Source organism: Cetorhinus maximus, chromosome 30, assembly GCF_964194155.1.
Source record: "Cetorhinus maximus chromosome 30, sCetMax3.hap1.1, whole genome shotgun sequence".
NCBI lineage: Eukaryota > Metazoa > Chordata > Chondrichthyes > Lamniformes > Cetorhinidae > Cetorhinus > Cetorhinus maximus.
Window position 1 is genome coordinate 8277768 of NC_135908.1, and position 25265 is coordinate 8303032.

Consider the following 25265-nt stretch of genomic DNA (forward strand, 5'->3'; position numbering starts at 1 on the left):
ACCGCCCCACACTGATCCATATTTCAATTCATTTGGACAATTAGACAAGTTTAGTTTAGCTCCGAGCTTCAGGCCCAGGAGAGGCACCACTAATCCGAACCAAAAACAGAAAATGCCGGAAAAACTCAGCAGGCCCAACAGCGTCTGCGGAGAGAGAGAAACAGAGTTAACGTTTTGAGTCCGTCTGCCTCTTCTTCAGAGCTGAAGAGAAGTGGAAATGTGATGAAATTTATGCTGTTTAAGGTGGGGGTGGGGCAGGTGGAGCTGGATTGAAGGTCAGCGATAGGTGGGGACAAAGGAGAGATTGACAAAGATGTCATGAACGAAAGGACAAAGGGAGTGTTAATGGTAGTGGTAAGGACTAAAGGAGGTGCTGATAGTGGCGTAAAGGTAAGAAAGCAGAATGTGATAATAGCAGGACAAGGGTCAGCGCTCTGGGAAGAACAACATGAACAAGTGACAGATGGTCCTTGTGGGGGTGGGGTGGAGGGAGAGGATAGTGGTGGGGAAATAAGGTTGAAAATAGGATAAAAGGTGGGGATAAAACAATGAATAAAAATGAAAATAAAAATGAAAATAAATAAAAATAAAAATAAGTGGATAAGAAATAAAAATGAATACTGAAGGAAGGGGGTGAAGATAGAGGAGGGAATTCATGGTCTGTAAGTTGTTGAACTCAATGTTAAGTCCAGAAGGCTGCAAAGAGCTCTGAAGAAGGGTCATACGGACTCGAAACGTTAATTCTGTTTCTCTCTCCACAGATGCTGTCAGACCTGCTGAGTTTTTCCAGCATTTTCTGTTTTTGTTTCAGATTTCCAGCATCCGCAGTATTTTGCTTTTGTATTAGTGTTTAATTCACTGCCACTTCTCTTCCAGGAATGCCTACTGTGAAGAAGTACTGCTCTTCTCTCTGACAGGATTTCCGTTTGTCTCTTTTGCCCTGTTCACCTTCATTGCTTTCCATATCCCTCCTGGTGTTTGACAAGGTGTTTACCAAAACTCGCTTTCACGGCCATATTTCCTTCCTCAGTGACTACCTCCATCTCCAACTCACCCCATGTGGATTCCAAGTGAAGTCCCATCCCTCATGTTTTGAATACACCCAGGATTACAGGTATCTCCGGGACGTACAATGTTCCTTGAACTGCTGTTCTTGCTGCATCCTGAGATCCACACTCAGTGCCATGCACCTCCATATGAGCACACTCGATCTCTCCCTCCACCAGCACCGACTCATCCTATCTTAAAGCTGTCCTTGTCCCCAGATTCATTTTATTCTTCGTCTCATCCGACGCTTTAACCAAAAACGTTCTCTCTTCCTTTCAGGTGTTTAGGAACGCAAGCTCCAACAACTTATTGATACCAACGCCCACCCAGGACCCACCACCCCTTCCTGTCCCTTCGACCCCAGCCCTTCTTCTAACCCCAGCCCTTGCCATGTATTCACCATTTCCTCTGATCTTCCCCTCTCTGATACTGAATGTTCAGTGCTCAGCAAAGGAGTCAGTTTCATACCCTTACACCCTCACCTCAATGAGTTTCGGGCTCGGCACGATGCTGAATTCTTCTTCTGCCACTTTCGTCTCCGTGCTCACTTCTTTGGGCAGAAGTCCTCCTCCCCCGATTCAACGGATCCTTTCACCTGCCTCCAGTATTCTCCCTCCACCTGGACCCCTCCCTCTGGCCTCTTACCTGCTCTTGATCTTTTCATTGAGAAGGGTTGGTGTGACATCGGCTGTCTCAATTTCTCTGCTCCCCTCACCCACTCTAACCTGTCTCCTTCTAAACCTGCTGCACTCCGTTCTCTCAGGTCCAACCCTGACTTTGTCATCAAACCTGCTGACAAGGGTGGTGCTGTTGTTGTCTGGAGCACTGACCTCTACCTCGCAGAGTCTGAGTGCTAACTCTCAGGCACTTCCTCCTACCTCCCCCTAGACCATGACCCCACCACCGAACATCAAGCCATTGTTTCCAGGATGGTCACTGACCTCATCTCCTCTGGAGATCTTCACTCCTCAGCTTCCAACCTCATAGTCTCCCAACCTCGGACGGCCCGCTTCTACCTCCTTCCCAAAATCCACAAACAGGACTGTCCCGGCAGACCGATCGTGTCAGCCTGTTCCTGCCCCACGAAACTCATTTCTTCCTATCCTGACTCCATTCTCTCTCCCCTTGTCCAGTCTCTTCCCACCTACATCTGCGATTCCTCTGATGCTCTATGTTATATCAACAATTTCCAGTTTCCTGGCCCCAACCGCTTCCTCTTCACCATGGATGTCCAATCCCTCTACACCTCCATCCCCCACCAGGATGGTCTGAGGGCCCTGAGCTTCTTCCTTGAACAGAGGCCCGAACAATCCCCATCCACCACTACTCTCCTCCGTCTGGCTGAACTTGTTCTCACACTGAACAATTTCTCCTTAAACTCCTCTCACTTCCTCCAAATAAAAGGTGTGGCTATGGGTACCATGCATGGGCCCCAGTTAGGCCTGTCTCTTTATGAGTATGTGGGACATTCCTTGTTCCAGTCTCAGGCCCCGTCCCACAACTCTCCTTTCTGTACATAGATGACTGTTTCGGTGCTGCTTCATGCTCTCGTCTGGACCTGGAAAAATTTATCAAACTTGCTTCCAATTTCCGCCTCTCTATCCCTTCACATGGTCCATCTCTGACACTTCCCTTCCCTTCCTTGACCTCTCTGTCTCCATTTCTGGTGATAGACTGTCCACCAATATCCATTACAAGCCCACTGACTCACACAGCTACCTCGACTACAGCTCCTCACACCCCACTTCCTGTAAGGACTCCATCCCATTCTCTCAGTTCCTTCGCCTCCGTCACATCTGTTCCAATGATGCCACTTTCCAAAATGGTGCTTCTGACATGTCCTCCTTCTTCCTTAACCGAGGTTTCCTCCCCACTGCAGTGACAGGGCCCTCAACCGTGTCCAACCCATCTCACACGCCTCTGCCCTCACATCTTCCTCTCCCTCCCAAACCATGATAGGGTCCCCCTTGTCCTCACTTATCACCCCACCAGCCTTCGCATTCAAAGGATCATCCACCGCCATTTCTGCCAACTCCAGCATGATGCCACCACCAAACACATCATCCCTTCATCCCCCGGCGGCATTCCGCAGGGATCGTTCCCTCCGGGACACCCTGGTCCACTCCTCCATCACCCCCAACACCTCCTCTCCCTCCCATGACACCTTCTTATGCAACTGCAGAAGGTGCAACACCTGCCCCTTTACTTCCCCTCTCCTCACCGTCCAAGGGCCCAAACACTCCTTTCAAGTGAAGCAGCATTTCACTTGCACTTCCCTCAATTTAGTCTACTACATTCGCTGCTCCCAATGCGGTTTCCTCTACATTGGAGAGACCAAACGCAGACTGGGTGACCGCTTTGCTGAACACCTTCGGTCTGTCCGCAAGCATGATCCAGACCTCCCTGTCGCTTGCCATTTCAACACACCACCCTGCTCTCATGCCCACATGTCCGTCCTTGGCTTGCTGCAATGTTCCAGTGAAGCTCAACGCAAACTGGAGGAACAGCACCTCATCTTCCGACTAGGCACTTTACAGCCTTCCGGACTTAACATTGAGTTCAACAACTTCAGACCATGAACTCTCTCCTCCATCCTCACCCCCTTCTTTTAATCCCCTTTCTCTACATTCATTTTTATTTTTTGTCCACTTATTTTTATTCATTTATCCGTGGTTTTATCCCCTTTTTTTACCCCCCTTCTATCCCATTTTCTATCCTTTCTTTTTCCCCCAACCACTGCCCCCTCCCCCCACCCCACCCCCAAAAGGTCCATCTGTTACTTGTTCCATGTTGTTCTTTCACAGAGCGCTGACCCTTGTCCTGCTATTAACACATTCTGCTATCTTACCTTTACGCCGCTATCAGCACCTTTTTTAACCCTTACTACTACCATTAACACGCCCTTTGTCTTTTAGTTCATAACATCTTTATCAATCCCTCCTTTGTCCCCACCTATTGCTGACCTTCTGTCCAGCTTTACCCGCCCCAACCCCACCGCTTATATTATAAATTTCCACATGTCTTCAGCTCTGAAGAAGAGTCACATGGACTCGAAACGTTAACTCTGTCTCTCTCTCCACAGGTGTTATCAGACCTGCTGAGTTTTTCCAGCATTTTCTGTTTTTGTTTCAGGTTTCCAGCACCTGCAGTATTTTGCTTTTATCTAAGAGGCACCAACCTGGTCTAGACGGCGCTGGCAGACGGTTTCTCTGGGACCAGTCCTGTCTCCGTGAAGCTGTGTTATAGTGAGGGTGAGCAAGGGGTCTTCGGACTAGGTACCAAAAAGTAACAGCAAGTAAGAAAGATGAAAGGAAATACGTGCATTTCTATAGAGCCTTTCATGGTCTCAGAATGTCCCAAACGCTTTACAATCCATGAAGTATGTTTAAAACGTAGTTACTTGTAATATAGGAAACACAGCAGCCAATTTGCACACAGCAAGATCCCACAAAGAGCAATGTGATAATGACAGACAATTTTAGTTCTGTTGATTAAGGGATAAATACTGACACTGACATAAGGAAGAACCCGCTGCTTTCTCTCTACCTCCCTAACTTTGCATTCTACCCCTTCAGAAATAAACCCCAGTCCATTGTTTGCATCTACATGGCCTGATCAACTTGCTTTGCTACTGTCTGTATTTCCAGATTATTCCGCTCCTCCTCCCCGTACAGTTTCCCACCTCCCGTGGAATAATTGGCCTCCTTAACGCTCCGAACCAAAATGAGTGACCTCACACTTCACTATGCTGAGTCTCGTTTGTCATTTATCCATTCACTCCCCAAGCTGACTGATCTACTGGCATTTTGATGCTGTTCTCTACATTATGAGCTCAACTGTCCTAGTTTGGTACCATCTGCAAATATCAACACCATCCCTCCAATCTCTGATCTAAAGAGTGAACAGCACGATCCCAACATGGATTCCTACGGGATATTACTCCCCATGGATAACAAGGGGCTTTTCTGATTGAAGAAAAATACCACTGATGCTGGAAATCTGAAATAAAAACAGAAAATGTTGGAAAAACTCAGCAGGTCTGATAACACCTGTGGAGAGAGGAACAGAGTTAACGTTTCGAGTCCGTATGACTCTTCTTCAGAGTCTGCTTCTATCCCCTCACGTGCTGTCAGACCTGCTGAGTTATTCCAGCATTTTCTGTTTTTATTTCAGCTTTTCTGATTGGCCATGAGAAGGCAGCGCACCTTGAGGATGGACCAATGCTGTTTGTGTGGGTGGGGCTGTGTGAGGATGGACATGTTGACTGACCAATGGTGTGAGTGTGGGTGGGGCTGTGTGAGGATGGACATGTTGAATGGCCAATGGTGTGAGTGTGGGTGGGGTTGTGTGAGGATGGACATGTTGAATGGCCAATGGTATGAGTATGGGTGGGGCTGTGTGAGGATGGACATGTTGAATGGCCAATGGTGTGGGTGTGGGTGGGGCTGTGTGAGGATGGACATGTTGAACGACCAATGGTGTGAGTGAGGATGGACATGTTGATTGGCCAATGGTGAGATTGTGGGGGCAGGGCAGTTGTTGATGTCAGGAAACCTCCAGGAATATCACTAACCAGTGTTGGCAACCCTGATCAAAAACAGAAAATGCTGGGAAAACTCAGCAGGTCTGGCAGCATCGGCGGAGAAGAGCAAAGTTAACATTTCGAGTCCTCATGACCCTTCAAATGAACTAAGTAAAAATAGGAAAGGGGTGAAATATAAGCTGGTTTGGGGGGGGTGGGGGAGAAGGGGGGGTGGTTGTTGGGACAAGCAAGCAATGATAGGAGGAGATAACCAAAAGATGTCACAGACAAAAGAACAAAGAGGTGTTGAAGGTGGTGATATTATCTAAAAGAATGTGCTAATTAAGATTGGAGAGCATTGCTTGCTTGTCCCAACAACACCCCCCCACTTCTTTCCACCACCCCCCCCGCCTTAAACCAGCTTATATTTCACCCCTTTCCTATTTCTACTTAGTTCTGAAGGGTCACGAGGACTCGAAACGTCAACTTTGCTCTCCTCCACCGATGCTGCCAGACCTGCTGAGTTTTTCCAGGTATTTCTGTTTTTGTTTTGGATTTCCAGCATCTGCAGTTTTTTGGTTTTAGGTCTAACAGCATCTGTGGAGATAAAAGAAACAGAGTTAACGTTTCGAGTCCGTATGACTCTGCTACGGAGCTCATATGGACTCCGAGTCACATGGAGAGTCACACTTGGCAACCCCGATGGTGCAGAAACTAACCTGAGACGGTTGTAGTTGTCACTGGGATGGTATCGGCCTCAATCCTGGGTGTGAGTGTGAATGAGTGAGTCGCCTCAATCACCGTGTGATGGGTCCCTTGAAGAGCACTCCGCTCTCCGTGGTAGAGCCAGTATCGATCATTAGGAAGCCAGTATTCATAATCAATCCCAGAGTTTTGCTCCATAGACAGAACCTGTGAAAAGAAAGGCTCCCATTTAAATTGCACCAAAGCGCTTTACAGGTAGTGAAATATTTTTGGGAGTGTGCTTACCAATATAGGAAATGCAGCAACCAATTTATGCACAGCAAGATCCCACAAACAGCAGTGTGTGTGTGTGTGTGATCATAATCAGATAATCCGTTTTTTTGGGATGTGGATTGAGGGATAAATATTGACCGGAGAGGGTAGACAGGGCTGCGGTTTAACGTCTCATTGGAAAGGAGGTGTCGCCCCTCCAACAGTACTGCACTGGAGTGTCTGCTAACGGTGCAACTGGCAGGGGGGTGGTCACAGGCTTAAGGTGACTGGCAAAAGGACCGAAGGGGACCCAAGAAGTTTTCCCGTTACACAGTGAGTTGTTGTGATCTGGAATGTGCTGACTGAAGCAGATTCAATATTAACTTTCAAATGGGAGTTGGATAAATATATTAGACAGGAAAAGTATTCGCAGAACGATGTGAAAAGAGTGGGGGGAGGCGGGGGGGAGCGGGATTGATCGGACAGATCTTTCAAAGAGCCAGCACAAGCGTGATGGGCCGAACGGCCTCATTCACTAACCCTGGCTTGTGAAGTGTACACGGACGGTCTGCGGGTGAGGGCTGGTGGGATACCCTTTCCCCACTGGGGAGGTAACTCGGAGAGAAGCCGGTGCGAGTTCTCCCCACTCCCTGTGTTCAGAACAGAACAGACAGATAGTTTTTTATCTAAACCACATCAGTAGAAATATTCCAAAGGAATGACTGGAACCTTGGCTCCCTTCCTCGGTTACCCCTCCAATCGTTTTAAGGTTGGATGCTTCACTCGATTGAACACATCTCTGGCAGGATATTTTGATTCTTAACACAGAGATAGCTGATAACCAAATGTCTAAATGTCAGCACAGGAGACAGAGGAAGGACGTTGGGGAGAATTCAGACGGTTAGAAGGCACCAGGCTGAGCTTTTTAAGATTCATGAGATAGTGGGAGGTGGGGGAGAGTGACAAAGTCCACAGGTGTGAAGTCTTGGGAGTGAATGAGTTGGAGACAGAGCAAACAGTCTCCATTTCAACACAGTGTGAGTGAGGAATTCGCCATAAACAAAGCACTTGTTTGTAATCGCTGTTCACAATGATTGATTTTACCATCAGGTGCAGGTCCTCCTGAGTGGGTCCAATTGCCTCCAAACTCTCTTCGTGATCTGCTGAGCGTCTGTAGTGGACTTTGGTTCCGGCCGCGGTGTATGTCCCTGGCCAATTGATGGCCCAGTTCCCATTGATGATGTAGTTATAGTCTCTGTTCTGTAAAGCTGTGGGGATTCAACAGGTAAAGATTCACCAGTGCAAACTGTGCTCAACTAATGAAACACAGAAAGAGGCAACACTGACCATCAGGCTAATGGCTGACCCTTCTTCCAGCCTCCTCCTCTGTTGAAGGCACAGAGTGTTGCTGGGACCCTGGTTCCATGGACACTAAGTTTATCCCACCTGGCTAGCGCTCATCCAGGCTTATACCCTCCAGGAATGGCTGGTGAATAGTGCGACTCACTATTGCGCTGAGACACGAATCTCTGACACACCCGCCTGTTGTACAGTCTAAAGCGTCAGTGGCTCGTTCGATCTTTGGGGTCACCCACTCATTCACCCCTCGTGGGGAAAAGCTGCCTCTTTCCTTCCGAAATCCGGTGGATTTGTGGCTGCCTCAGTGCAGATGGAGGACAGTGTTCATCACCCACAGGATGCACTGCAGCAACTCACCAAGGCTGCCAGAGCCACACACCCATCCCCTCCATCCAGACTCAACAGGCTTTTGGGGAAGAGAGTTCCAGATTTCCGCTCACTATTGTGTGAGGGAATTCTTCCTGACATCCCCCCAAATGGTCCAGTTTGAATCTGATGGTTCCACCCCCTTGGCCTAGACTCTCCCAGCCAGAAGACATAGTTTCTCTCTGTCAGAAAATCCTAACGTCATCTTGAACACCTCGATCCGATCACCCCTTCATCTTTCATATTAGTCTTTGCAAGCTTTCCTCATCACTTAACTTTTTTAACCTCACTACCATTTACTCACTGACCCACAGACTCCTCCTGTGTGACTTCACACAGCCACACTGCACCCAGGACTGAAAGCCTTTCCAGAACAGCTCATTAGAGACAGAGTTGACCTCACTGTTGACCCCAATTCCAAACTGGATTGTGGGATCAGGAGTCAGTTGAAGTTTCTAAACATTAAATTTTAGAAATAAATAATTGCTCACCCAGATAATTGCTGCTATTATCAGTCACTTTGATGTAAGTGGCACCAGCCGGGATCATGGTAACCTCATTATATTCCAACGAGCCTAAAGGATTGAGTGTCAGAAATTCAGGGAATGGTGCATCGACCCTTATACACTGAGACATTCACACACACAGACATAGAGATGGTCACATAGGGAGAGACACAGATACACACAAGGGGGCGAGACAGACACAGATACACACAGGGAGACACAGACACACACATAAGGAGAGACACACACACACACAGACACTGACACACACACGCTCAAACACACACACACGCTCACACTGACACACACGCACACACACACACATGCACAAACACACACACACGCTCACACTGACACACACACAGACACACACACATGCTCAAACACACACACACGCTCACACACACGCACACGCTCAAACACACACACAGACACGCACACACACTCAAACACACACACAGACACACACACATGCTCAAACACACACACACACTGACACGCACACACACTGACGCGTGCACACACTGACACAAGCACGCACACACACACGCTCAAACACACACAGACACACACACATGCTCAAACACACACACACACACTGATACGCACACACACTGACGCGTGCACACACTGACACAAGCACGCACACACACACGTTCAAACACACACACATGCTCAAACACACACACACGCTCACACTGACACACACGCACACACACATGCTCAAACACACACACACGCTCACACTGACACACACGCACACACACATGCTCAAACACACACACACGCTCACACTGACACACACGCACACACACGCTCAAACACACACACAGACACGCACACACACTCAAACACACACACAGACACACACACATGCTCAAACACACACACACAGACACCAACACACACTGACACGCACACACACTGACGCGTGCACACACTGACACAAGCGCACACACACACACACACACACACACTGACACGCACACACACTGACGTGTACACACAAGCACACACACACACACATTAAGGAGCTGTTCCTGGACTGTGTATGAATCATTTTTTGGGGGAGTATCAGACAATCACCAGGAGTGAGGTGAGGAGTGACGAAAACGCTCCGATACCGCTGACATGTGTTGTTCTGGCCGCCACACACACCACACACATCCTCCTCCTCCTGAGAGCCCAGGATCTGACCACAGCCAACCGCCTGGGGGAGAGAAGATCATAGACAATGACACAAAGCACCAGAAACACACTCGAGTTCCAGACATTACCAAACAGACACAGGGAGAGTGAAGAGTTCAGGAGGAGTCGGTGCTGACACACTTGCTGAGTGGCTTGGCCTTCAGGCCACACGCGCACTGAGCGCCGCAGCCAGGATCCTGGGGCTGGAATGGGTTCAAATTGAGGTCTCTGCTGCAGAGAGAGCTGGGAGCATTCCCCAACAAGGAGAGACGGGCATGGAGGGGAACAGTGGTGACCGTGTGAAACCATCCTTTATCCTCAAAGTCCTGCTTCAGGATGTAGACTGGACCTGTACACACATCATTAAATGCCAGTGTACAGATACAAACACCAATTAAAAAGGATTTCACTTCAAAGGAGCTGGAATACTAAAGTGGTAGAATTTACCTTCCAGCTGTTAAGAGCCCTGATTACAGCCCTGATTATGGCCCAGATTGCAGCCCGATTACAGCTCTGATTACAGCCCTGATTACAGCCCGAATGACAGCCCGGATTACAGGCCGGATTACAGCCCTGATTACAACCCGGATTACAGCCCGGATTACAGCTCTGATTACAGCCCTGATTACAACCCGTATTACAGCCTGAATTACAGCCCTGATTACAGCCCAGATGATAGCCCTGGATGATAGCCCTGATTACAGTCCGGATTACAGCCCTGATTACAGTCCGGATTACAGCCCTGATTACAGCCCGGATTACAGCCCTGATTACAGCCCGGATTACAGCCCGGATTACAGCCCGGATTACAGCCCGGATTACAGCCCGGATTACAGCCCGGATTACAGCCCTGATTACAGCCCTGATTACAGCCCTGATTACAGCCCTGATTACAGCCCGGATTACAGCCCGGATTACAGCCCGGATTACAGCCCGGATTACAGCCCGGATTACAGCCCGGATTACAGCCCTGGTTACAGCCCGGATTACAGCCCGGATTACAGCCCTGATTACAGCCCAGATTACAGCCCTGATTACAGCCCAGATTACAGCCCAGATTACAGCCCGGATTACAGCCCGGATTACAGCCCGGATTACAGCCCGGATTACAGCCCTAATTACAGCCCAGTTTACAGCCCAGATTACAGCCCGGATTACAGCCCACCTGCAGTAACTGGGCTCCATTCTGGGCACCACACCTCAGGAAGAGCTATTAGCCTCGGAGAGGATGCAGTTTGGACTGATAAATGGGATCAGAGAGTTAAATTAGGAAACACGTTGCATAGAATAGACATGTATTGTCTTGTTTAAAAGATTAGAGAATGATCTAATCAAGGTGTTTACAAATCCAAAAGGGTTTGATCGGGTAGATTATTCTGGTGGTGGAGAATCAAAACAAGGAGGCAGAACCTTTAAATTAGAGCCAGTCTGTGCAGAGTGATGTCAGGAATGGAAATCTGGAACTTTCTCCCCTCACAAGGCAGCGGATGCTGGGGGTGGGGGTGGGGGGGGCACTTGGAGCTTTCAAGAGTGAGATTGATCGGTTTTTATTGGGAGGGGGTATCAAGGGATATGGAGGAGAGGTGTGTAAATGGAGCTGAGGGACAGATTAACCATGATCCCATTCAACAGTGGAACAGACTCAAGGGGCTGAATGGCCTCCTCCTGTTCATATGATAGGCTTAACAGTTGTGGGAACTTGGGGAGATATAGTAAATCACAACAGTCTCCCTTCACCTCAGAATTGACTTTCAACCCAAGCCAGCACGAGGGGATGAAAAGCTCCTCTCCCCTTCTCTCTTCCCTCTGTCCAGTGTTGGCTGCAGCTCTCCTCAGGGCCCCGTCTCCTCTCGGTGATGGAGGAGAGGAGGGTGAGGGACACGGTGACAATCGGAGGGTCACATGCTGGGGAAGAGGCTGTCACTGGGACCTTGGGGCCTTCCCTGTTTGATGCAGTGCTCCACTCACAGAGCTGCATTTATATAGGGGCTTAAACATCCCAAAGCAGCTCACAGGCGCGTTACCAATCACAAAGTGACACTGAGAACACATAAGGAGACATTAGGACAGGTAACTCGAAGATCGGTCAAGGAGGTGGGGTTTTAAGGGGTGTCTTAAAGGAGCAGTGAGAGGTGGAGAAGTTTAGGGAGGGAATTGCAGAGTTTAGGGCCCAGGCAGGTGAAGACACAGCCGCTAATGGGAGAAGAATGGGAGCTGAAGGGGCCAGCGACACTCTCAGTTGACGCTGCTGTTCCCCTTTTAAGTGCCCACAGAGGGACACGAAGGTTTAGTGGGTCATGTCACTGGGCTAGTAATCTCGCAGTCCAGGCTAATGCCCTGGGGAAACGGGTTCGAATCCCACCACAGCAGCTGGTGGAACTTAAACTCAATTGATAAGATCTGAAATGTGAAGTAGGTGGTAACCATGACTATCAACTATTATAAAAATCTATCTGCTTCAAAAGGAATCTGCCATCCTCACATGGTCTAGCCTACATGTGACTCTTAACTGTCCCTCTGAAGTTACCCAGCAAGGCCACTCCCAAAGGCAATTAGGGACGGGCAACAAGTGCTGGCCTTGATGCTCTATAAGGCTCTGGTCAGACCACATTTAGAATATTGTGAGCAATTTTGGGCCCCGTATCTCAGGAAGGATGTGCTGGCCCTGGATAGGGTCCAGAGGAGGTTCACGAGAATGATCCCAGGAATGAAAGGCTTAACATATGAGGAACGTTTGAGGACTCTGTGTCTATACTCGATGGAGTTTAGAAAGATGAGGGGGGGATCTGATTGAAACTTACAGAATACTGAAAGGCCTGGATAGAGTGGACGTGGGGAAGATGTTTCCATTAGTAGGAGAGACTAGGACCCGAGGGCACAGCCTCAGAGTAAAGGGAAGACCTTTTAGAACAGAGACGAGGAGAAACTTCTTCAGCCAGAGAGTGGTGAATCTATGGAATTCATTGCCACAGAAGGCTGTGGAGGCCAGGTCATTGAGTGTATTTAAGACCGAGATAGATAGGTTCTTGACTGGTAAGGGGATCAAAGGTTACGGGGAGAAGGCGGGAGAATGGGGGTTGAGAAACTTATCAGCCATGATTGAATGGCGGAGCAGACTCGATGGGCCGAATGGCCTAATTTCTGCTCCTGTGTCTTATGGTCTTATGGTCCATGAAAACATCTTTTAAAAAACACTTTCGTACAGCTGCCAGTGGACGTCTGACCCCCCTTGTGAGGTAGACACAGCCACAATCTCCCTCAAAGATGAGGGGCCGAGGACCGTCAGTAGCCCAGTGAATTGTGACTGGCCCCCTCTCGGCCCCGATAAGCCCTGCCTTCTGATGTGGGATCTGCCTGGATCACTGAGCGACCCCCAACTTTCCCTTTTAAAGCAGCAGCTTTCTCATGGAGGCTGCCCCGACACCCCCAGCTCTGACCTTTTGTACAAACTGGTTTTTTTTCCCTGTGGTAATATTGTTCTGGAATGGTTCAGTTATTTGGTAAAAATAGAACAGAGATTAAGGACGTGGAACCGGTCCCAGAATATAATTAAAAAGAAGAAAGAGCTTGCTCAGTCGTGGCTTCAGGGCGTCTCAAAGCCAATCAAGTACTTTTTGAAGTGTAGTACCTGTTGTCATGTAGGAATTGCAGCAGCCAATTTGCGCACAGCAAGATCCCACAAGCAGCAATATGACAACGGCCAGATAGTCTGCTTTTGTGATGTTGATCAAGGGGTAAATATTGGCCCGGACTCCCCCCCTGCCCTCCTTCGAAATGGTGCCATGGGATCTTTCACATCCGTCCGGGAAAAGGGCCTGGGTTTAGTATTGCGATGGGTCAAATGGCCACTCCTGTGCCCGTAACGTCTCATCCAATGGGACAGCACCTCCGGCAGTGCAGCACTCCCTCGGTACTGCACTGGGATATCAGCCTGGATGTTGCGCTCAAATCTTTGGAGTGGGACTTGGACCCACAACTTTCTTACTCTGAGACAGCAGAGCTGCTCACCGAGCCACAGCTGGCACTCTGATGCAAGGGGCTTTCTACCAACATTAACACAAGTGGCTAAAGCTATGTCGCTGTCGCCTGATCGTGGAACCAGTCGACGAGCAACACGAATGAAAACTGTGCCTCAGCCTCCATTGAGGCATCGCCTCCCCTTAAACAACTCCTCCCGAGCCTCTAATCCCCGAGTTAACTTACCAGACACTGCCCGTTGATGCACACGCCATTGGAACCAGCCTCACACTTTGTCCCGTCCAACACGCGGCCAAAATTGTAGTAAAAGTTCTGCCCTTTGGCTAAACAGCTGAGCTCACAAGGGCTAGAGGCTAGAAACACAAACCAAAGTGGACCATCAGTCAGACAATTGGCCGAAGGGCCTCCTTCTGTTTTGATTCAGCCATCACAACAAGATTCCAAGACAAAACCTGTTCGACAAACCGTTCCGCTGAGGTCGTTTTCACAATCGCTTTTCTTAACGTTTTAAAAAAGGGGGAGATAAAACAGGACTCACTTTTTACAACACGTTTTGTAGAGTCATCGAATCTTTAGGGCACAGAAGGAGGCCACTTGGCCCATCGAGTCCTTGCCAGCTCTCTGTAGAGCGACCCAGTTAATCCCCACTTCCCCTTTCATGACCTCAGCATGTCCCAAAAAGTGTTTCACCACCAACAAAGTTGGTTCTTCTTTAGCAAGTCACTGTTGTAATGTAGCGAACGTGACAGCCAATTTACACACAGCAAGCTCCCATAAACAGAGCTAAAGGCGATGGGCGGAATTTTTTAAGGTTGGTGGGCGAGCGCGGTCGACGAGTCCAGAATCGGCCGGAGAAACCGACCACCGACTGCGCTCAATTTTTATCTTTCTTTCACTTGACAACGGAAACCTCACCCGCTCCTTGGATGAGGTTTCACGACAAATGCAAAGGCTGCCTTGGCCGATTTGCTGACCGTGAGGTGGGATGGGCCACGGAAAATCGGAGACAATCGTGCCTTTAATGGGCTCAACTGGCCCCTTAATTGTCGGCGGGCGCGCTCTCGACTTTTGTGCCTGCCCGCCAAGCAAAATATCGCACGAGTGCAGGATGATGTCAGGACCCTCGCCCAACGTTGTCTCACCCGATTTTGCGTCCAATTGGGTCAGGCACGAACCTGCCCGATCAGAGTAAAATTCTGCCCCTTGTGTTCTCATTTTACTGACGTTGGTTGAGGGATTAATATTCAACTGGACACTGGGTATAGCTCCCCCTGTTCTTCTTCAAAGTAGTGGCCACCAGATCTTTTCCTTCCACCTGGCGAGGGGGTGGGTCGGGGTGGGGGGAGGGAATGAGGCATCAGTTTGACGCCTCATTCAAAAGTGACAGTGCAGCACTCCCTCAGTGCGGCACTGGAGTTTCAGCCTGGATTATGTGCTCAAGTCTCTGGAGCGGAGACCGGAACCTACGACCTTCTGACACCCACAGAGGTGAGAGAGCGTTACTGGTGAATCCCTACAGGGAGACAGGGATGTGGTTGAGAAAATCAGGAGTATTTCCCTGTGGCTTGAGTGGGGGCGGGAGTTGGGGGGGGGAATCTTGTGAGGTAGAGATAAAGGAGTTAGATCACAACTATGCTTAGACCAGAATGGACAGCTTAATCTGAAGGAGTCCCCGAGCTGATTATTAATAAAAACAATTGCTTAAAACAGCCAACAATGCCAAGTGTGGGAGGAGCTCAATATCCTTCCTTCGAGTGTAATTTTGATCAAAGTGAACATTTTTCTATTTACAGAATCACTGTCAAAGGTCAAAGAGGTCATACAACTTCAACAAAAACAAAAAATGCTGGATGATGATGCACATCATTTAAACAGAGAATATATTAGGTTCATATTTCATTAAGAACGTTTCACTCACGGGGAGAATCTTCATGGAACTGACTGAAGCCAGTCAAAGGTCAAACCAAACTGGCAACTTCAATGCAGCAAAACAGTCAATAATTCTCAAGGTAACTGCAGTAGCGAGATTTAACTGGCAGGGGAAGAGACCGAAGCAGGCAGAGGGAGACAGATACAGGCAGAGGGAAACTGATAGCGGCAGAGGGAGACAGATACAGACAGAGGGAGACTGATACAGGCAGAGGGAGACTGATACAGGCAGAGGGAGACTGGTACAGGCAGAGGGAGACTGGTACAGGCAGAGGGAGACTGGTACAGCCAGAGGGAGACTGGTATAGGCAGTGGGAGACAGATACAGGCAGAGGGAGACTGGTACAGGCAGAGGGACACAGATACCAGACAGAGGGAGACTGGTACAGCCAGAGGGAGACAGATACAGACAGAGGGAGACTGGTACAGGCAGAGGGAGACTGGTACAGGCAGAGGGAGACTGGTACAGGCAGAGGGAGACTGGTACAGGCAGAGGGAGACTGGTACAGGCAGAGGGAGACTGGTACAGCCAGAGGGAGACTGGTATAGGCAGTGGGAGACAGATACAGGCAGAGGGAGACTGGTACAGGCAGAGGGACACAGATACCAGACAGAGGGAGACTGGTACAGCCAGAGGGAGACAGATACAGACAGAGGGAGACTGATATAGGCAGAGGGAGACTGGTACAGGCAGAGGGAGACTGGTACAGGCAGAGGGAGACAGACACAGGCAGAGGGAGACTGGTACAGGTAGAGGGAGACTGGTACAGGCAGAGGGAGACTGGTACAGGCAGAGGGAGACTGGTACAGGCAGAGGGAGACTGGTACAGGCAGAGGGAGACTGGTACAGGCAGAGGGAGACAGATACAGGCAGAGCAAACAAACAGGCCAAGGGAGAGACTTGGTCAGCCAGAAGAATTCAGAGAGGCAGAGAACAGGAGAAAATGAACTAGTGAGTCAGAGAGAGAGAGAGAGAGAGAGAAATAGAGGGAAAGACTAGAAATAGAATGTGGGAGATGGTCACAGTGATCAGAGACAGAGAAAGAGGCAGAGTCAGAAAGAGGCACAGACAAAAAGTGATGTAGCAAGAATAGAGAGAATTACAGAGAAACAGGCAGTGAGTGAGACAGCGCACACAGACACACACACTCACACACACAGACATGCGAGAGCGAGAATGAGCTATCGAGCAGAGTTTTATACACTGAAATTAATCTCATTCTGCTGCCAGCCTGACTCCTAGTCCCAATGATGATAATACTTGACTTTGGCATTAGGGCCGTGAGATTCTCTTCCTGCTTCGCCTTGGCAGGAATCAAGGACTCAGCGTTCCCAGGCCCCTGTGGAGGTTGATAGATGTCCTTCACTCCATTTCTGCCCACTCGCTTCCCCTCTGGAGGTTCCACCTCACAACCCACAGATCTCCGAATGCTGTGGGCAAGCCCTGGGTGTGGGATCGGTGGTTACAAGTTGAGATCCCTGGCGTTAACCTGGATCTCTCACACACGAGTTCTCGTGTATTATAGACTCTGTTCAGCATTACTAGGGAAAGATAAAATACTTGTCAATTCCAGAACCAGTAAGGGAGATGTTGGCGCTTATCACATTCCAAAATGCTTCACATTAGTTTAATTACATGCTTTTGAATTGCAGTCGATGTTATCTGGGAAAACATTGGAACCAATTTAATGCATAGCAAGACCCCACAAACTTCAACTGGAGAGGGGTAGACATTAATCCGCTCTTAGTGTTGTCAGTTGGAGGAGGAATATTGGTGGGGTTACTGAGGAGAACGCCCTGTTCTACTTCCAAAAGTGGCCACTGACATATCAATCATAGCCATACTGCAGAAACTTCAGCACAAAGTCTAGGCCAAGGCTCCCAGTGTAGTACTGAGGAAGTGCTGCACAGTCAGAGGCGCTGTCTTCCAGATGAGATGTTAAACCACGGTCTTGTCTGTCATCTCAAGTGGATGCGAAAGATCCCATGGCAATATTTCGAAGATGAGCAGGGGAGATATCCCATTGTCCTGCAGCCATTATTTATCCCATAATCAACATCACACAAATGATCATCCGGCCCTTATCACATTGCTGTTTGCGGGATCTTGCTGTGCACAAATTGGCTGCTACGTTTCCTGCATTACAACAGCGACGACACTTCAAAAAAATACCTCATTGGCTGTAAAGCGCTTTTGGACGTCCTGAGGTTGTGAAAGGTGCTATATAAATGCAAGCCTATCTTTCTTTAGGTTTAATTTCTACACAAGATCCAGCTGCCAGGTGTTCAAATAAAATATAGAATCATTTATTCAATATGTTCAGCAGTCATTGGATTGTTTTATGTGAATAAATGGACAAACGTACAGGGAACAGGAGTAGGCCACTCAGCCCATCAAAGCTGTTCCGCCAATCAGTAAGATCATGGCTGATCCGATTGTAATCTCCTGCCTACCCCCGATAAGCTTTCACCCCCTTGTTAATCAAGAATCTATCTAGCTCCGCCTTAAAAATATTCAAAGACCCCATCTGAGGAAGAGAGTTCCAAAGGCTCACAACCCTCTGAGAGGAAAAAAATTCCCCTCATCTCTGTCCTAAATGAGCGACCCCTTATTTTCAAACAGTGACCCCCTAATTCTAGATTCTCCCACAAGAGGGAACATCCTCTCCACATCCGCCCTATCAAGACCCCTCAGGATCTTAAAGGTCTCAATCAAATCACCTCTTACTCTTCTAAACTCCAGCGGGTACAAGCCTAACCTGTCCAACCTTTCCTCGTAAGATAACCAGCCCATTCCAGGTACTGGTCTAGTAAACCTTCTCCGAACTGCATCTTTCCTTAAATAAGGAGACCAGTACTGTACACAATACTCCAGAAATGGTCTCACCAATGCCCTGCACATAACCTCCCTACTTTTGTAATCAATTCCCCTCATAATAAATAATAACATTCTATTAGCTTCCTATTTACCTGCTGTACCTGCATACTAACCTTTTGAGATTCATGCACTAGGACACCCAGATCCCTCTGAATCTCATCCGCTGTGATACTGAGTTCATGTGGCTGATCATTATCCAGCAGGAGGCCTTCCACAGTCGCACAGCCTGCTGACGCTCACTATCCAGACTGGTAGATGTTGTGGGGGGTGGGGTGGAGGTTGGGATGTGGGGGGGGAGGAGAAGGTGCGGTGCTGATGCATCGACAACTGCACCCGAGTGTGGATCTTTGGGACAGGAGGTGGGGTGGGGGGGGGAGCTGCAAACATGGGGAACCTCTCACCTCCGTTAAAAGGGACCCACTCAAAGCGAGCGGCGCGCATCTGCAGGATCGGGCGGTCGTTGTAGGCCGCACACTGGAGCTGTCGGAAATCCACTGCTCCCGGCGGACAGTCCTGAGGAAAGACAGAGACGAAGCTTGAGAATCCCACAGCTCCCCATATTAACTCAGCAGGAAGCCCGGTGTCACTGAGAAACCTCAACGGGGTTACTCCGCATTGTCTTAGCCCAGCGTCTGAAGCAGGCCAGAGACAAGCTACCATCTGGGGGAGTTTGTAGGCCAAACACAAGCCCACAGCCTAGAGTATAGCCCATCAGGCCATTATCCCCACTCCAGAGAACCAGGACGGCGCAGAAAGAGGCCATTCGGCCCATCACATCTGTGCCAGCCAGAAACAGATGAAAAGGAAAGGAGCCGCTCATTTTACCCCCACTTTCCAGCCCCTGGTCTGTAGCCTTGCAGGTTACAGAACTTCAGATGCAGATCTTTTAAATGAGTCGAGCATTTCAGCCTCAACCTCAGATTTAAGCAGCGAATTCCAGACACTCACCGTCCTCTGGGTGAAAAAGATTTTCCTCATGTCCCCTCTAATCCTTCTACCAACCACCTTAAATCTTTACCCCCTGGTAATGGACCCCTCAGCTAGGGGAAACAGGTCTTTCCTGTCTAACCCCCCCCCTCATAATTTTGTACACCTCAGTTAGGTTATTATACCCCATTCGGGTGCTGCTGGCATTTATTGCCCAGACTTAATTGGGAAGGGGGTGTAATTCCCATACCAATGAGCAGCCACTTTAGAGGGAAGTTGGGTTGGTGTGGAACTAGGGTCACATGTAGGGCCAGAGTGGTCAATTTGTCAACCAACAGGATTTCCGACGGCTGATGCCTGCAATTTATTTCCAGGTTTTATGTTAAACTGAATCCAAATCCTCAAACTGGCATGGTGGGATTTGAACTCATAGCTCAGGAATACTTGTCCAAGCCTTTGGTTTACTAGCGAGTAATGTAACCACTACACTGCCGCACCCTTCTATTGGGAAGACCCCTTGTATCATTAGAAAAGGTATCTGTGACTTGGAATGAAGAATGTCGCTGGTAGAACTTTCCAGAATGTTGTTGGACAATCTTACCTCAACAGCACACACCTTGTACTGCCTCTGCTCCCCTGAACAGGGCTTTGTGAGGGGATGTCTAGGAATGAAGAACAGACAATCTTCAGTGATGCACCTAGTGCCTCAACCATAACCACTACCCCCCAGCCCAACCACCACCACCCCCCAGCCCCCAGCCCCATCCCTGTGCCTCCCTGCTCTCCAATTCTCCGGTGTTTCTGCCTCGAGTCCCTTTGAGAGGCTACGGGGGCATTAATTCTCACCGAGCCAATCAGAGATGGGACACAGACGAGGTCAATGACGATGCCGTGAAACAGTCTGGGTGCCCACGGTCTCTTGGGAGTTTGTTTCGGGAATCAGGGCGAGATCTCCCCCAACGTTCACCGAAATTTCCTACTGTGCATATTTGCCCTGCCCTCAGTGAGTGGGGAAGGCGATGGACAGACAAGACGGGGAAGGGTGGGAGGAAGGGACCAAGGGAGACAGGTGAACAAATCTTTCAAAGCAGCATCGCAGGTCACCGAAGTGATTAAAAATGCGAACACAGCGCTGGGATTTATTTATAGAGGTACAGAATTCAAAAGATATTAAACTTGGATAGGGCCCTGGTAAGGGCACACCCACAGTACTGAGTGCCATTCTGTTCTCCATATTATAAAAGGAATGTAGAAACACTAGAGAAAGTGCAAGGAAGATTTACAAGGAGACTACCAGAACTGAGAGATTACAGCAATAGGGAAAGATCAATCAGGTTCGGGATTTTTTTTCTTTAGAGACTAAGAGGTGACCTGATGGGCTTTAAAATGATCAACCAGTTGGAAAGGATAGATGCAGAGAGAGTGTTTCTACTTATGGGAGAATCCAAAACCAGCGGCCATAAACACCAGGCAGTTACCAATAAACCCAACAGGGAAATAAGGAGATATTTCGGAGAAGGTGGAACTGACTCTTACAGGAAGCTGTTGAGGCAAAAATCTTAGATGCTTCCAAAAGGAAACTAGATGAGAAGATGAGAGAAAAGGGAGTAAGTAGAAAGATGTGCTGAAAGGCTGAGATGAGGGAGATAGAATGGGAGGAGACTTGTATGGAGTTTAAACACCAACGGAGTAGATGGGCTGATTGCCTAATTCTGTGCTGTTGATTCTATGAAGTTCTATGCAAATAAAACAATTTGTCGACTTGCTTTGTACATTTATGGGTTTTTAGAATTCAAACTTACTGTCAGCTGTCTGAATAATTGACAACAAGTTTTAAGTTTTATAAAAACTTTGACCCTGGGATAAAATGAGATGACCAACAGTTTCATGGTCATTTTTACCAGCACCAGTTGGTGTGGAGTGGGTCAGTAAACGTGTGAAAGGTGCAGAAATGATCCCAATAGACACCGAGTTTAATCCCCTGTTTCTCTCCGGTGATGAATTTCCTGTAATAATGTGACAGCTCTCTTTACTTCAAAGCAGGGTTTAGCTGTAATGCAGCAAGCACAGCAGCCAATTTGCGCACAGCAAGCTCCCATAAACAGCAATGTGATAATGACCAAATAACCTGCTTTAAAGTTGTTGATCGAGGGATAAATATTGGCCAGGGCACTTCCCCTGCTCTTATTCAAAATAGCACCATGGGATATTTTACAGTCACCTGAGAGGACAGAAAGGACCTCAGTTTAACATCTCATCCGAAAGACAGCACCTCTGGCAGTGCAGCACTCCCTCTGTACTGCACTGGTGGGGGGTGGCCTGGATTTTATATTCGTGACCCAGAGTGGGACTTGAACTCACAACCGTAGGACTCCGAGGCGAGAGTGTAAATATTGTAAACTCTCTATGATTGTGAGTTACTGAGGGCCGCAGTTGATAAAGGCTGTACAGATGGTGGGGGCTGGGGAGGAGAAGGGGGTTTGCTGGACAGACTCCCAGTGACAAACCCCGGCAGAAGTGAAGCTTCCACTAGCACATTCCAACCAGAGAAGGTGGTGATGTCAGCAATGGCACCAGCGCCTTGGGGTTCTTTAAACTCTGGTTGGAACTGGAACAAGAAAAGGCCATTCAGCCCTTTGATCCTATTCCACTATTAGCTAGCTGCCTGTTATACACACCCCCACTTTCCCTGACTATTGGAGTCTGTAGCAGGGAAAATCAGGATGGGCAGTAAACTCAACATTACCTGGTTAACATCATCATCACCCCCAGTTACAATGGCACCCACAACCCCCTGGGGTGTTACACACAAACACTCCACCAAGGCTGAGATTGCAAAGGGCAGAATCCCAGCAAGGAGGGAGTCGTCAAGGGTTATGAGTGGCGTGGGGTTGGGGGTTATGAGTGGGGTGGGGTCATGGGTTACTAGTGGGGTGTGGTCGGGGGTTACGAGTGGGGTGGGGTCAGGGGTTACTAGTGGGATGTGGTCGGGTGTTACGAGTGGGGTGGGGTCAGGGGTTACGAGTGGGGTGGGGTCAGGGGTTACTAGTGGGGTGTGGTCGGGGGTTACGAGTGGGGTGGGTCTGTGGTTATGAGTGGGGTGGGATCAGGATTATCAGTGGGGTGGGGTCGAGGGTTATAAATGGGGTGGGGTCAGGGGTTATGAGTGGGGTGGGGTCTGTGGTTGCATGGGATGGGGTTAAGAGTTATAAGTGAGATGTAGGCGGGGTTATGAGGGGGGTGGGGTTGGGGGTTATGAGGGGGGTGGGGTTGGGGGTTATGAGGGGGGTGGGGTTGGGGGTTATGAGGGGGGTGGGGTTGGGGGTTATGAGGGGGGTGGGGTTGGGGGTTATGAGGGGGGTGGGGTTGGGGGTTATGAGGGGGGTGGGGTTGGGGGTTATGAGGGGGGTGGGGTTGGGGGTTATGAGGGGGGTGGGGTTGGGGGTTATGAGGGGGGTGGGGTTGGGGGTTATGAGGGGGGTGGGGTTGGGGGTTATGAGGGGGGTGGGGTTGGGGGTTATGAGGGGGGTGGGGTTGGGGGTTATGAGGGGGGTGGGGTTGGGGGTTATGAGGGGGGTGGGGTTGGGGGTTATGAGGGGGTGGGGTTGGGGGTTATGAGGGGGTGGGGTTGAGGGTTATGAGGGGTGTGGGGGTGGGGTTGGGGGGTTATGAGGGGAGTGGGGTTGGGGGGTTATGAGGGGGTGGGGGTGGGGGTGGGGTTGGGGGGTTATGAGGGGGGTGGGGTTGGGGGGTTATAGGGTGGGGTTGGGGGGTTATGAGGGGGTGGGGTTGGGGGGTTATGAGGGGGTGGGGTTGGGGGGTTATGAGGGGGTGGGGTTGGGGGGTTATGAGGGGGTGGGGTTGGGGGGTTATGAGGGGGTGGGGTTGGGGGGTTATGAGGGGGTGGGGTTGGGGGGTTATGAGGGGTGGGGTTGGGGGGTTATGAGGGGGTGGGGTTGGGGGGTTATGAGGGGTGGGGTTGGGGGGTTATGAGGGGGTGGGGTTGGGGGTTATGAGGGGGTGGGGTTGGGGGGTTATGAGGGGGTGGGGTTGGGGGGTTATGAGGGGGTGGGTTGGGGGGTTATGAGGGGGTGGGGTTGGGGGGTTATGAGGGGGTGGGGTTGGGGGGTTATGAGGGGGTGGGGTTGGGGGGTTATGAGGGGGTGGGGTTGGGGGGTTATGAGGGGGTGGGGTTGGGGGGTTATGAGGGGGTGGGGTTGGGGGGTTATGAGGGGGTGGGGTTGGGGGGTTATGAGGGGGTGGGGTGGGGGGTTATGAGGGGGTGGGGTGGGGGGTTATGAGGGGGTGGGGTTGGGGGGTTATGAGGGGGTGGGGTTGGGGGGTTATGAGGGGGTGGGGTTGGGGGGTTATGAGGGGGTGGGGTTGGGGGGTTGAGGGGGTGGGGTTGGGGGGTTATGAGGGGGTGGGGTTGGGGGGTTATGAGGGGGTGGGGTTGGGGGGTTATGAGGGGGTGGGGTTGGGGGGTTATGAGGGGGTGGGGTTGGGGGGTTATGAGGGGGTGGGGTTGGGGGTTATGAGGGGGGGGTGGGGTTGGGGGGTTATGAGGGGGTGGGGTTGTGGGGTTATGAGGGGGGTGGGGTTGGGGGGTTATGAGGGGGTGGGGTTGGGGGGTTATGCGGGGGGTGGGGTTGGGAGGTTATGAGGGGGGGTGGGGTTGGGGGGTTATGAGGGGGGGTGGGGTTGGGGGGTTATGAGGGGGGGTGGGGTTGGGGGGTTATGAGGGGGGGTGGGGTTGGGGGGTTATGAGGGGGGTGGGTTGGGGGGTTATGAGGGGGGTGGGGGTTATGAGGGGGGGTGGGGTTGAGGGGTTATGAAGGGGGGTGGGGTTGGGGGGTTATGAAGGGGGGTGGGGTTGGGGGGTTATGAAGGGGGTGGGGTTGGGGGGTTATGAAGGGGGGTGGGGTTGGGGGGTTATGAAGGGGGGTGGGGTTGGGGGGTTATGAAGCGGGGTGGGGTCGGTACCTGATCAAACATCTCCTGACCCTGGTGGCTGCACCACCTCCACATGTCCTGGAACACGGGGACCAGCTGTGCCATGGGCTCCAGTTGTTGCCTGAATCCAGCTCCATTTTCCCAGCCACCTGCTGGAGGGAACATGGAGAGAGAGAGAGAAACCACACAACACAGAATAAAATGACAGCAAAACATGCTACAAGTAGACAGGGGGTTTGAGGAGCCCCTTCCTCAGAGCTGGGATGGGAGGGACAGGTGAGGAGGAAGGTGATCATGGGGACAGAGGGCCAGGAATTGGATTTATCTTTCAAAGGGCTGGCACAGAGACGAAGGGCTGAATGGCCTTCTCCTGTGTATTACTGCCCTGTGATAATATTCTACATGTTGAATAAACTATTCCAGCCCTTGTTCGCTGCCCAGTGACTCTGGCTGGAAAATGTGCGTCGGTCTGAGGATCTGCACTGGCTGCGATGCCTCCTGTAGCCAAATAACCTCGGCTGAGACTCAGACTAAGGAAACGCGCTGGGTGAGTCCGGGGTTTGAGACCAACTCCGGTAAATCACCGAGCTTCAGTTCGTGGAACTGGAGAAATTCGGAGCCAAAACAAATCAGTGAGAAGGAGCCTTGGTGCAGG

General features: G+C 50.2%; 1 protein-coding gene across 1 annotated transcript in view; it reads right to left on the bottom strand.

Moving 5' to 3' along the window:
* Positions 1–24755, bottom strand: part of adamtsl5 (ADAMTS like 5) — a 34753-nt gene extending 9998 nt beyond the window's left edge. Inside the window, exons 1-9 of the mRNA XM_078532348.1 lie at positions 24641–24755; positions 20259–20319; positions 19132–19243; positions 14149–14276; positions 9844–9967; positions 8743–8826; positions 7631–7794; positions 6289–6481; positions 4226–4318 (exon numbers count right to left, since the gene is read on the bottom strand). Coding sequence (XP_078388474.1) covers positions 4226–4318; positions 6289–6481; positions 7631–7794; positions 8743–8826; positions 9844–9967; positions 14149–14276; positions 19132–19243; positions 20259–20319; positions 24641–24747 — 1066 coding nt within the window. The 5' untranslated portion in view covers positions 24748–24755. The remainder of the gene's footprint in view (positions 1–4225; positions 4319–6288; positions 6482–7630; positions 7795–8742; positions 8827–9843; positions 9968–14148; positions 14277–19131; positions 19244–20258; positions 20320–24640) is intronic.
* Positions 24756–25265: the final 510 nt, after the last annotated feature.